The 13,299-nt window shown below is 45.6% G+C and overlaps 1 protein-coding gene across 2 annotated transcripts in view; it reads right to left on the bottom strand.

Annotated features, from left to right (window-relative positions):
• Nucleotides 1–13,299, bottom strand: part of MMAA (metabolism of cobalamin associated A) — a 61,714-nt gene that overhangs the window by 15,017 nt on the left and 33,398 nt on the right. For both annotated transcript variants that reach the window (XM_073604564.1, XM_073604574.1), the window contains exon 5: nucleotides 11,247–11,332. In XM_073604564.1, the coding sequence (XP_073460665.1) occupies nucleotides 11,247–11,332 (86 nt within the window). The remainder of the gene's footprint in view (nucleotides 1–11,246; nucleotides 11,333–13,299) is intronic.

Raw genomic sequence — 13,299 nt, 5'->3', positions numbered from 1 at the left:
GGCTGTCAGAGTCTTGCTATGCCTCATGGGACTTGAAGTTTTGCAACAGCTGGAGGTCCGCTAATTGCATATCCCTGCTCTAAACCATTAATGGTTGAGGAAAAAAACCTCCTGCGTAATGTATACAGGGGCTGAAGTGCCAGAAGCAGATGCAGTCCCTGACCCCGACGGCTCACCCTGGCCAGCCATCCCAGGTCCTTCAGTGGGGGAAGGTGCTGCAGAGGGGGGGGGTCCTCAGAGCCTGAGGGAGATCCCTTAGAGCCCCTATTTTTCGGGGTAATTGTCCCTCTTCTACCCATAGTGCCAAGCAACAAAGGTAGAGTGTCATGAAGCTTGGAATACTGAAGTATTTCCCTTTGATTCTATTACACAGTGGGGGGGATCTGCTGCCCTGTTTTAAGGCTAACCCCCTCCAGACGGCTCCATGGTCTGGAAGGAAGGCATTGTTCTGTGTTTGACTGTTTGTTTATGTACTTTACCCACTGGGGCTTCTCTGTGTCATTACACATATCAGTCCTCCTATTCAAGCTATCGGACCAATCCCTGCTGACCCTGTTTCAAGTCCTCATTTGCATGGCCAAGAGGACCTAATTGAAGACTAAACAATTGACCAATAGGAAAGTGGTTGTTGGGGGCGGGGTGTTCAAACTGCTGTGTATAAAATTGTGTTGTGTGCATCCAATAAAAGTGAGATTGCTGTTTGAACTTACATACAGCCTGCCTGGTGTTTGTTCTGAGCTATCACAACTGGATTTCAACGGCACATAGCTGTAGTTCGAATCCCGGAGCATCGGATGACCGAACCATCAGACGTTGTGATCGGCAATCTGATTCTATAGCTGCAGAGGAGTGTCGGGAGAGTGGAATCGAGCGAGCAGGGGCTCGTTACATTGGTTGGCAGCGGTGGGATTTGCTCTCCAGTTACTGTGACACTCAAAACCAGCCTGCAGGAGACCCACACTGAAAGACTTACTTGAGAGCCGGGAGGGACCGGTGGGATCGTGCTTCCTTTCTGTGAACACATCCAAACCATCACCTGGATCCAAGGTCCAGATAGCAGGAGAGGAGAGGTACAGATACCAGCCACCATGGAAGAGGAATTCAGAAGGAGGTTGCGAGAGATGCTGATACAGCACAGAGGACCAGTATCAGAGCAGGTCCTGCTGTGATGGTTTGATTCTATCCACTGCGAACTCTGGAAGGAAGCAATAGCCCGTGAGCAGCAAAACCAGGGAAAAGTCCTCCCCTCCATCCATGTAAGGTACTGGTTGCAGTATGAAGTGCGAATGCTGTTATTGGGGGAACAGCCGAACCAGGAGTGGACAGCTGAGTTAAGCAGGCTGATCCGGGCAGAAATGCGGTTGGACGAGAGCTACAGAGCCCTCCAGTGGTATGTAGCCCAAGTTTGCCCGTGGACAGTGGATGACAGCCACACGGAAGGCTTTGACTACGATGGCCTGGGATTGTTGTACTGGAGGCTGTCCAGGGACCCTGACTTTGGGAGTGATCAGGAGTGGCGTTTGGAGGAAATAATGGAGCACAGAGAGTGAAGACTGAATGTCTCGGAAGTGCACTGGGCACAGGAAGATTTGGAGTTTCTGGTCGTTCAGGAATGGGAGCTGGAGATCGCCTACAGACAGCTGCTAGACTCTGCTCAGCAGCAGGGTGGGGCTCCCTTTGCCTGGGACTATCAGGAAACACCAGTTGACAACTCTGAAATCCTGGCTGAAGAGTCGACAATGTGGCAGAGTAACAATGTGCTTTGCCAACCTGCCCCCACAGCTATGGACGCGGAGGTCTTATGGTGGATGGAGCAGGTGCTGACTGACCTTGATGAACCTGTTTATGCATTGGATGATCTTGGATGGAGGAATGTGCTTGTCCAGCAGAATGCCAGAGAATCGGCAGTGGAAAATGTGGAGATCGCTATCCCCGAAGCTGAAGTGCTGACAACAGGGCAGAGCTCTGCTAACCTCTGCCCAGCACTGATAGCATCTTCTGGGTTCCACAGACAGGAGATGATGAACCTTTATCCCCAGACACCAGTTGCAGAGACAGGGGATTTGATAGACTTTTCTGCTGAGGAAGAACAACCTGGTGAGCTTCCAGCAGAAGAGGAGCTGTTATTAGGGCCAAACTTCACTGTGCTCTGCCCAGCACCAACAGCAGTATCTGTGGAGTCACAAGGAAATTCACCAGCTGAAGCGCTGGTCACTGGACAGAGGTTCCAAGACCTCTGCCCCACATCTGTGGCAGTTCCGGAGGCTCAGGGTGAGAAGGAGGTGGTCACTTCCCAGCAGCAGATCAGGATACAGGGGGAGAAGGGGGAGGAGGTATTCGTCGTCCCTCCCCAACAGTTGGCCAGGGTGGAGGAAGCGGTCTTTCCTCCCCAGCAAAGATCCGTGCACCTGGGAGACAGTACCACAGACATATCGTCCCAACATCCAGATGAGGGAATGGAAAAGGAAGCAGCCGGCTCACCTCCCCAATGGCAGTTACACAGTTTGGGAGTGGAGGAAGCCAGCCTCCTGCCCCAAGGGTTAGCCAGAGCGGAGGATGTGGAGTCCCCAGTAGAAGGGCTGGCAACCGGGCAGAGTGCTGCTGGCCTCTGCCCTCAACTAACAGAAGAGGGAGTTCCTGTGGTAGTGGATGGGACTTTGGTCTCCATTGACACAACCCCAGAAAATGGTGCGACACTGAGACAGGAGGATGTCAGCCATGCTTTGCAAGCACTGTGGGATTTTCACCTACTAAAAGTGGATGGGACTTCAGTCCCCACTTGTATACTCCAGGGATGCTGGGCAGTTGGCCCAGATCCCCAACAGCATGACGGAGTGAGCCCAGTCTTCCTGTCTTCTCTCCAGCGGCTGAAAGGACTCCAGGGAGAAGGGCCAGTCCAGGCCTGTCCCCAGTGGTGGGCATGTTCTCTGAGAGAGGCAGAGGTTGGCTGGGTAAGTAATGCTCTGTATGGAACAATTTGTTTTGGGTACTGTGTGGGTACAGGCATTAGGGGACTGGAACTATGGACTAACTTCGGAGTAAATCCGTCTGGGGTCTCCTCTTGTGTTAGTCATCTGCCGACAAGGGAGAAATGTGACAGACTGAGCCAGGACAGAGGCTTTTAGAGGGGACTGAATGCTAGCCTCTTGCCGACCGATCGTGGGCCCTTGCATTTGGGGGAACAGTACTCTTTGTGAGCTGTATGCCTGAAGACCCTTGAGGTGGTGTTACTTTGGATTCAGGTCCATATCCCCCCAAGAGACACAGACTCTGGGAAATTGTATTTGCCATATTAGTGTGACCGATTCATACTGTTGGAACCTTAAGACTACTTTTCCAACATCCTCGAGTTGACCCGTTCGAGGACCCACTGTGGCTGTTGGACTGTTTTCCAGGGGGGAGTATTGTTATGAAGCTTGGAATACTGAAGTATTTCCCTTTGATTCTATTACACAGTGGGGGGGGGGATCTGCTGCCCTGTTTTAAGGCTAACCCTCTCCAGACGGCTCCATGGTCTGGAAGGAAGGCATTGTTCTGTGTTTGACTGTTTATTTATGTACTTTAATTACCCCCTGGGGCTTCTCTGTGTCATTACACATATCAGCCCTCCTATTCAAGCTATCGGACCAATCCCTGCTGACCCTGTTTCAAGTCCTCATTTGCATGGCCAAGAGGACCTATTTGAAGACTAAAGTGTACTTTACAATTGACCAATAGGAAAGTGGTTGTTGGGGGCAGGGTGTTCAAACTGCTGTGTATAAAATTGTGTTGTGTGCATCCAATAAAAGTGAGATTCCTGTTTGAACTTACATACAGCCTGCCTGGTGTTTGTTCTGAGCTATCACAACTGGATTCGAACGGCACATAGCTGTAGTTCTAATCCCGGAGCATCAGATGACCGAACAATCAGATGTTGCGATCTGCAATCTGATTCTATAGCCGCAGAGGAGTGTCGGGAGAGTGGAATCGAGCGAGCAGGGGCTCGTTACACAGAGGTACCACAAAAAAGCACTGACTGCTGAGCGATGTAGTTCAGCAACTGCCGCTGCTACCAATGCCCAGTCTGGTAAGTAAATGCTGCCTGGGAAATGCCTGTATCCCACCTCACATGTGCCCGTCAACTCTGCGTTCCTCCATAGCTGTGTGCACCTGAGAGTGCACTTTATAGCCTGTGTAGCCAGCGATGTGGGCGTCTAATCACACCGGACGTTGCATTAATGCTCCACCCTCCTCCTCCGACCACCCCTCCCACCCCCCCTCATTTTTTCAAAAACGCGTGCTTTCCCGCGCGAGCCGAGGCTCCAATCCTCAGGACAAGCATGGAGGGGAGGCTGGAGCGGAGGAGAGAGAGAGAGGCCGGTGGATGGGAACCTGCCGAAAATGGCGACGGCGGGTGGTGTGGTATATTACTGCTCCTACTAAGCTCATCCCGGCCCACCTAAGCCATGGGGGGAGAATCCCTAGGGAAAGAACCCCCCTTACCCATCCTACCTGGAGCCTGGCTGGAGGAGCGTACAGCGCTGACACTGAGCCCGATGGAACAGGCATGAAAGGTATGTGCTCTTGACAGCCCCGATGGTGACAATAGGCATAGCATACATTTACTTAAAGGAGAAAACCTACTAAAATTAAAAAAAATCCTGAGGAGTCTCCCTTACCTTATCTAGCTGCAGGGTTCTGTATAACAGACCCAATTTTCACCTCTCACGGGGGTGATAGGCATAGCATACATTTACTTAAAGGAGAAAACCTACTAAAATTAAAAAAAAATCCTGAGGAGTCTCCCTTACCTTATCCAGCTGCAGGGTTCTGTATAACAGACCCAATTTTCACCTCTCACGGTGGACTCCGTTTGAAAAACCTTCAGAGACTTGAATAGGGGGATCCGCAGTTCTGGCCCCGTAAAGCACCCCGCCAGGGATATGGCTGAAAAAAACAAATACTGGATCCCGGGGTCCAGCTCTCTAAAAAGAGAAGCATTACAGGTAAAACCTCGTTTCTTCGGACACGAGGCCCGGGTATCATCCAATTTGGCCAGGAAAAGGCACTTTGAATGGATCCGGTTGCATGGCTTGCCCCAGTATAGGATATTCCTTTGGAGCTCAGCACAGCACATCTTACTCGTGACCAACACCTAAGACACTGGCGAAAAAACTGAGGTATTCCCAGTAAGGGGAGGGATTATATGGGGGGTTGAACTTCCTGTCTAGGGTGTGCCAGTGTCCAATCACCTAGTGATACCATATAACCCATCAGTAATTACTGAGGCTCTGTGTCCCGTGATGTACGAGAAAGAAAAACAAAATTTCTTCATCAGTTTAGGCCAATATTTATTGTTCTACATATTTTTGGTAAAAAAAAAAAAAAAAAAAAAAAAAAAAAAAAAATCACAATAAGCATATATTGATTGGTTTGCGCAAAAGTTATAGTGTCTACAAACTATGGGAAAGATTTGTGTCATTTTTATTATTTAATTTCTTTACTAGTAAAGACGGTGATCTGCGGTTTTTTGTGGTATTACAGCGGACAGATCGGACACTTTTGACATTTATACAGCGATCAGAGCTATAAAAATGTACTGATTACTGTGTAAATGTCACTGGTAGGAAAGAGGTTAACACTAGGGGGCGATCAAGGGGTTAAATGTGTGTTCCCTGGATGTGTTCTAACTGTATGGGGATAGGACTGACTGGGGAGGAGACACATCCTTGGTCCTACTTATTAGGAACAAACGATATGTCTCCACTCCCCTGACAGAACAAGGATTTGTGTGTCAAAGCATCACAGAAGCATCAGAAAACACATCAAAATAGCATGTTGGAGCGGAAGGCACTGTAATGTGTGTTAAAGGTCAAACCAAGCATACATTAGCCCTTAAAATGCATGAAAAATCTGCCTACGCTAGTCCTTATGAATTTCAGAGTATGACTATAAAACAGTCTTTAAAGCGGGGGTCCACCTACATCAACCTAAAAAAAAAAAATATTAAAAGCCAGCAGCTACAAATACTGCAGCTGCTGACTTTTAATACATGGCCACTTACCTGTCCCAGGGTCCAGCGATGTTGGCAGGCAACGCCGAGAACCCGCTCGGTTCTCGGCAGCTGCCGCCGCCATCCTAGGTGAGGGAATCAGGAAGTGAAGCGTTGCGGCTTCACTTCCCGGTTCCCTACTGCGCATGCGCGAGTCGCACTGCGCATCGTAACTGGTCCCCGCTATCTCCTGGGAGCTGTGTGTTTCCCAGGAGACAGCGCGGAGGGACAGGAAGAGGCATAGACTCCCATGGGAGTCTATGCCGGAAGTGGGTGCAAATACCTGTCTTAGACAGGTATCTGCACCCCCCCCCCCCCCTGAAAGGTGCCAAATGTGACACCAGAGGGGGGGAGGGTTCCGAAAAGCGGAAGTTCCATTTTTGTGTGGAACTCCGCTTTAAGCTCTTGCCACCCATGTAACGCATTTGTGAAGCAGTGAAGACGTTTGGCTCTAATGCTCACACGCTGTACTAATGTGTATATGGACGGCAAAGGTTTCTGTGCTGAGATCGTACTTCCAGCACAGTGACGAGCTGTCAAAGGTGGGAATGGTGCCCAATCTGTGCCCACTGTGACAACCCTCTCCAGAGAAATAGCCCAATTAAATGGGCCTGGGCGGGAGGGGGTTAGTATTACCTATGAGTCCATTCACACATCTGCACATTAAAAACTATACCTATAGTAAATTGAAAGTCCTGCACTAGGGTTCTTACCTATGGATTTTAGTGTGGTAGATTTAAAAAAAAATCTAGTGCAGTATCCAGCAAGTTCATCTTGCTGCACGTTTTAATGCTTTTAACAAAATACCTCTTTCTTAGAAGAAGCATGAAACACATCTCAAACACACCGCGGAGCAAGAAATAAGAACTCCAGGTATATTAAAAAAAAAAAAAAAATCTGCTGGGTAACAAATGGTTGAATATCAGGTGGTGTCTGCCAACTTCATTTTTTGAGAACCGATGGTATGGCTTTTGCTTCTGGCACTCGGACAGGAAAAATAGTGTCTCTCCTGCACACAAGCAGTCTGCCCCTCCTCTCCCTGGTCTATTCACAGAATGCTTTGCACTTTGTGAATGGATTTACGGAATACAAAGTGTTCTTTGATTGGACAAGAGGAGGAGGGGTGGACAAACAACAGAATGGCGTCTGTGTAGGAGAACCGCAAGTTCCCCGCTGTAGCAAAACCTATACTCTTGATGCTCAGGTGAAAGTGTAAATTGTAAAGAACAGGCAGTGATCCAGGAGGTGGCAGACATATCCAGACATTTAACTGTTTGTAACCCAGCAGATTTTTTTTTTTTTTTTTAAACGTTTTTTCCTTGAGTTCTTCTTTAACACTGCATATGAAAAAAATAATGGTGTAAATGGGCCCTATAGGTAGCGACAGGAAATGGGGACATACGTCCCATGAATGTATGGCCTCTTTGTGCATGCTATACATACAAATACCACCAACACCTGTTTCCAATCGGAGTCACACATTTAACTCTTCGGTGACTAACAGGAACAGAAGAGAACCTAAGACTCTAGATAATCCACATGGAGGTCTAAAGCAAAAAGTATGATTTGCATACTCGTTTGTATAGTGTGTGTAACCTAAAGTGATTTAAAAGATCAGTTACGAACGAATGCCACATAAAACTTCCTGTGCATTACAGGAAGCAGACAGAGGTGAACGCTAATGTAAATTACAAGCCATTGAATCTAACTCACATGGAACATAAATGATTGCTCCCATATGGTCAGCTTTCTTGAGCAAAAGCAGCTGATTTACATTCATTGGCTAACTGGGTGGATAAATATTTAAAGAAGAGGACAAAGCAGACAGGGAATTTATAGGATCTGATAGAGATTCATAGAGTAGAGGTCACTGCTGCAGAATATTTTGTAGTGTAATATAAAGCATACATACAGTGTTTCCCTTATAAATGGACTATCATAGTGTGGTTTTATTGGGCCAGTACACCTAAAGCATAGTTTACTTGATATTGAAAGCTAATATAGATATTCATTTAAACAGGCACCTAAGATATGGGCCGCCTTTTTTTTTTTTTTTTTTTTTATACAAAGTAATTGTAAAACACACAACATAAGGGAGCTGTTTACTTGTTAACGGATTTGCATTTCTGTCCATCCAGTTACAATATTTAAACAGCTCTGTCACATGGCACAGCCCTGTCTGGTTTGCCTGTTTTTTATCTGCTCTAGTTCAATAACCCTTACAGGTCTTGTCTTACCTGCAGCCTATGACTGAACAGTGAAGGAGAAGAAGGCGGCACATGAATATATATGCCACTCTGCTCTCTCCTCCTATCCGCATTTTCCTTGTTAACACATAAGCAAGAAGCACAGCCAATTAGCTCTTGCTTCTAGCTCTCCTCTGAATCTGAGCTGTGCTGCACAGTTCATACAAGAGGCTTGGGTAAGTGTTATGGTTAGGGGCAGTGGCGGCGCTGCCCCCCCTAGTTTGGGCGCCTGACTCATAGCTCTCTGTAAGGTTTTTTTTTTTCTCAAGCCACATGATTAGAGCCGGAGGCTCTTTTTGCCTTAAAAAAATAGGGTGGGCTCGGGGCGCAGAGCACTGCACCCCGTATCCACCCACTTGTGACACTAGCAAATTATTGAGGAGGCGGATCTAAAGTAGACCAGATTAGCCGGGAGGAGAAGTGGGGAGGGAGGAGTGTGCCGACCTGGGGGGGTAGTTTGCAATTAGCCAATGTCAGATATTCTGAGGAGAATCAGACAATTCCAGCATCTGGTAGGGACTGTTATCAATGCAAGTACACACAAGCCGAGATTCCTTATTAGACAGGCAGCGTGGGTGCCAGGGCTGGCTGCTGAGAATAGACTTCAGTGAGCAGATTGGACACAATTCAAACTCTGAATTTTACCTGAATGTTTCATGTGTAGCAGCTCTGACAGTCTCATGCTCCAGGGGAGGGTAGTGGAGTTGTAGACAATGTTCTGCATGTGTTAAGGGGAACACCCTAGATACAGAGCCAGAAAGTCTGCTGGTAAGAGCTCTCTAAAAAAGAGAACTTCAGGACTGAAAGGTAGCCAGCAGGTGGATCCACGTATAAAATGTCACCCTTTAATCTACTAAGCAATCATTTCTATAACATAGTTTTATAAATGAGCCTTCTTTGGCCGTTCTTCCTCAAACAGAACACAACAAGCAGCAGTGATTTATCATACAACTTTGTGCCAGGTGAGAAGGCCAATAGGACAAAGCTGGGTGTCCCATCAACATTCTGTGTAGTGACGTCCCCATCTCCTGAGCCACACTGGTAAGTTATGCTGCAGATCAATAATATGTCAGTTCCAGGTAGTCAGGATGGGAAGCTTTAGGATCCAAATTTCTATCTGGGTAATGGTGCGGTGCACATTTCGGCGCCCTTTCAGTGCTATGCAAGCTGATTACACCTGTTTACACCGCTAGGTTTTCAACAGCCAAGCAGAGGCTTTTTTTAGTTATGAATTATTGAGTAGTTTGTTGTTGCTTTTCCTTGCAGTGCTTTTCATGAAATGTATTCCTCACACTTAAAGCCATGTGGCACCAGCGGCCCGTCCATAAGGGGCGCAGGGCGCCTGCCCAAAGTTCATATTTATAGAACAAATTTATTTTTAAAGAAATAATAATATGACTCACATTTTTTAAAATCTTAATGTTAAAAAAATGTTAGTCATATTATCATTTCTTTAAAAATAAAATCGTTCCACTGTGCGGGGAGCTGGACTAATAGCTGCCTATTAGCGCCATCATTTTTTAACAAGCACATGATTAGAGCATGAGGCTCTAATTGGCTTGTTTATTGTTGTCCTTGAGGCGCAGAGCACTGCGCCCTGAACCCTCCCACTTTTGACGTTAATGAGGCTGCAGGTAAGGAACTGGACTGGAGGGGTTTGTTTGCGCCCCCCCCCAAGAAAAAAAAAAAAAAATGTATCACCAGCCTCCACTGGTTAGGGGTTGGTTTCAGGTTGAGTATTCATTTTACAGGTGTAATAAGCATACACCTGCAATAAACATGATGAAAAACTGTACTAAAAAGCCAAAATAATGTAAACTAATCTATATTTCAACCCACTTTTGCTATGGATAGAATGGAGGGGCTATGAACTCCATTAGTCTGTGCGCCCCTGCGGGGATCATTACCTCCTATTTCATATGCTGCTCATTAGTAACGATAGGCTCGGGCGTGTTCGCACACACCACGTGCAGAGCCCGCCAGGAAGTCGGCATGACGCTGCGCTAATCACAGGCAGCGAGACATTTCCCGATCTCTGCAGCCGCACATCGGGAAATGTCTCACTGCCAGTGATTAGTGCAGTGCCGTGCCGACTTCCTGGCGGGCTCTGCACGTGGAGTGTGCGAACACATCCGAGCCCATCCTTAATCATTAGATGAGCTCAGGCATTCTCTGAACTCATCTCTAGCTGAACTTGAGCTCTTCTTTTAGCCCAGTAAACAGCGGCTGGAACAGTTCTTCCCTGCAGACTGCCTCTTTATTTGAGCTTTGGGGCAGGAATGACCTGGTCCGCAGATCACTGGAGAGAAAAATAAAGAAGGAGCGCAAGTTCCAAGTTGGCTAGAGATGGGTTCCGAGGACACATGAGTTCGTCTCTTCTGCTCATCACACAGGAAATGTGGAGAATTTCCCAAATAAGGACACAGAGAGCAATCTGGAATAGAAATAATTATTTGTTGCTATACCAGTCGGAAGGTTTATCCTCACCCCGTCTTGGGGGCCACCCAGAAAGTGGGGGCAATGTTCTTCAATGATGGAAACGGGGTAGAAATAAAAAAAGCTTGACAGTTTTGAGCCCTAGCTCACTGTATCCAAAACCAAATGTAAATGTTTGGAGTAATACTGTGCTGAATTATAGGATTCACACTTTTGTGCTATGGCAAACATTTGCTACATGTGCATTGTTAAATGGCACCCCAAGGCACATGTGTAGCAGCGCAGCACTGCATTACATGAAACAGTGTTACAATCATTTTTATGTGCGTTATGTAATGGCAGCCCGTTCCTAACACACATTACCACGCATAATAGTGTGCTGAGAAAGTGGGAATCCAAATTAAATATTTTATTACAAATGCTCTTTCGGGCAATTCAACCTCAGATTTACAAGTTTATTGCTCCTTTAACATTTCATGTACATATTAACTTCAATAAGCTATTCACAATGTAAACTGGAATAAAAAATATACCTGTAATTCATCACCTCCTGCTGGTGGCAGCAGTAGAACAAACATGTCAACCATGTCAGCCACTGCAAATTCAGACTGTCCTACACCTGCACAATGACAAAGGGAATGCAAGGTTACATTGCTTAGAATGATCCATCTTGCAGGTCTACAGGTACTGTGGAAGACAACCTTACAATAACACAAACTACAGAAATAATTACACCACAACAGAACAGGAAGGCAGAAATAAAAACACATTTGTAATACATGGAGCAAGATTTCGATCCTCTGGTTGGTTTTATCTGTTTCTGTATCCCCATGACAGACATTTCCTCTCAATTCCTGTCCAGTTGAGAAGTGTCAGACATAACACTAAAGGCCCGTACACACGCTTTGATTTTCGGATGTCAATTGTGTTACGACGACGGATCGTCCGCAAATCTTACCATTAGTACGGGATGCTTTCGACAGCCGATTTCACTTTTTAGTCAGACAAAAGCCGGATGTGCAGACTATAAAATTTTTGTCGTATGTGAACTAAAAGTCCGATTTTCATTTTATCAGTATGGTTTTCGTATGCAAAAAATCGCAAGAGCAAGATTACACATGCTCAGAAACGAAAGACTACATACAAAACTATTCAACATGTTAGGTCACTTCTGACTTTGTATTCTGTCAAACGAAAATTCTCGTATTGTTAGTAACCTCTTCACTTTTGACATGAGACTAGCATGCCACAAAAATCAGATGTTCTGTCATCCGAAAATCAAAGTGTGTGTACGAGGCTTTAGAGAAGAGGAATCTCATCTATGGTCCCCATAGACAGCAGGCTGCATGCAAAATCTCAACAAGAAAACACACCGTATTTTAAATATTAAATCCATACTATGAACATTCAAGTATTTACAAATTCTTAGCCAGCTGTAAATGAGCTTTAAAGCAAGCCATCATTGACCTTGGTGCCTGTTGGCAATGTGGAACAATTCATCCTCAAATTTCACAGTAGAAGCAAGGAGGCTTTCTGTTTACACTAGAGATTAGGAGGTTGGGTGGCTGCCAAATCCCTGCTGTGAAGGGGGAGCTTTGCCGCTGAGAGCAGGGCATAAATAACTTCAGTGCTTCTGCTGTAACATTTTAAGAACAAATTTCTCCACGATCTCTCCAGCTACAGAGGTCAGTGAGGGTGTTTATTTTGAAAGAGAAGTATGGGTTTAAAAAAAAAAAAAAAAAAAAAAATTTATACTCACCTAGGTGGATGCAGCATCAATCCGATGCTGCACCGGTCCCCTGCCTCCTCTACACTGAGAACTGAGCAATTAAACTCTCTAAGCTCCCTGCTCTGCTCCTCCAGCACTCCATGGTGCGCTGGGCTGCGTGGGGGGCAGAAGCAGCTGGCTCAGAGGCTGAGCCAACTGCCGCTTCAGGCATTTGGGTGGATCCCGAATGTAAATTTAGGACTGATCCTGAGCCAGCTGAGTAACGTTAACCCGCAATCAGCTGAAAATGCGTCACGAGTGCTGTATACACTGCACTCCTGTGATCCATAAGAGAATTAGGGCCAAAAAGCTCTGGCCATATTTCTCTTTTAAAGTCCACTTACTGCTGGTTAGAAATATGTTTATTAATTGAATATTTATAGTCTGGTCAGTAATAAAGGAGTGATAGCCTTTCTATACTTAAAGGTCGCACTTAAAGTTCATCTTTTGTAAAAATAAAATACTAAATGCACATGATTTTGCAGGTAAATTATGATTTATTTTTTTTGCATTTATTTTTTTACAATGGAGTAGGGCTGCAACTAACGATTATTTTCATAATAAATTAGTTGGCCGATTATTGTTTCGATTAATCGATTAATAAGCTTAAAAAAAAAAAAAAAAGTATGGTGTATAATTTAGTTAATATGTAAAGTTTTAAAAAAAGGTAATTTATTCTTAAATATCTCTATGCAGTGGTAAATATAAATAACTATATGGTTAGGGAGCAAAATATCTAATCCACTCTGAGAATAACAGACAGAAGAGATATACTATTAGAGGAGATGTACTGTATATACTATTAGAGGAGAGATATA

This window comes from Aquarana catesbeiana, linkage group LG01, assembly GCF_042186555.1.
Source record: "Aquarana catesbeiana isolate 2022-GZ linkage group LG01, ASM4218655v1, whole genome shotgun sequence".
Taxonomy (NCBI): domain Eukaryota; kingdom Metazoa; phylum Chordata; class Amphibia; order Anura; family Ranidae; genus Aquarana; species Aquarana catesbeiana.
The sequence above is the reverse complement of the archived record's forward strand: the minus strand, read 5'-3'. Positions and strand labels throughout refer to the sequence as shown.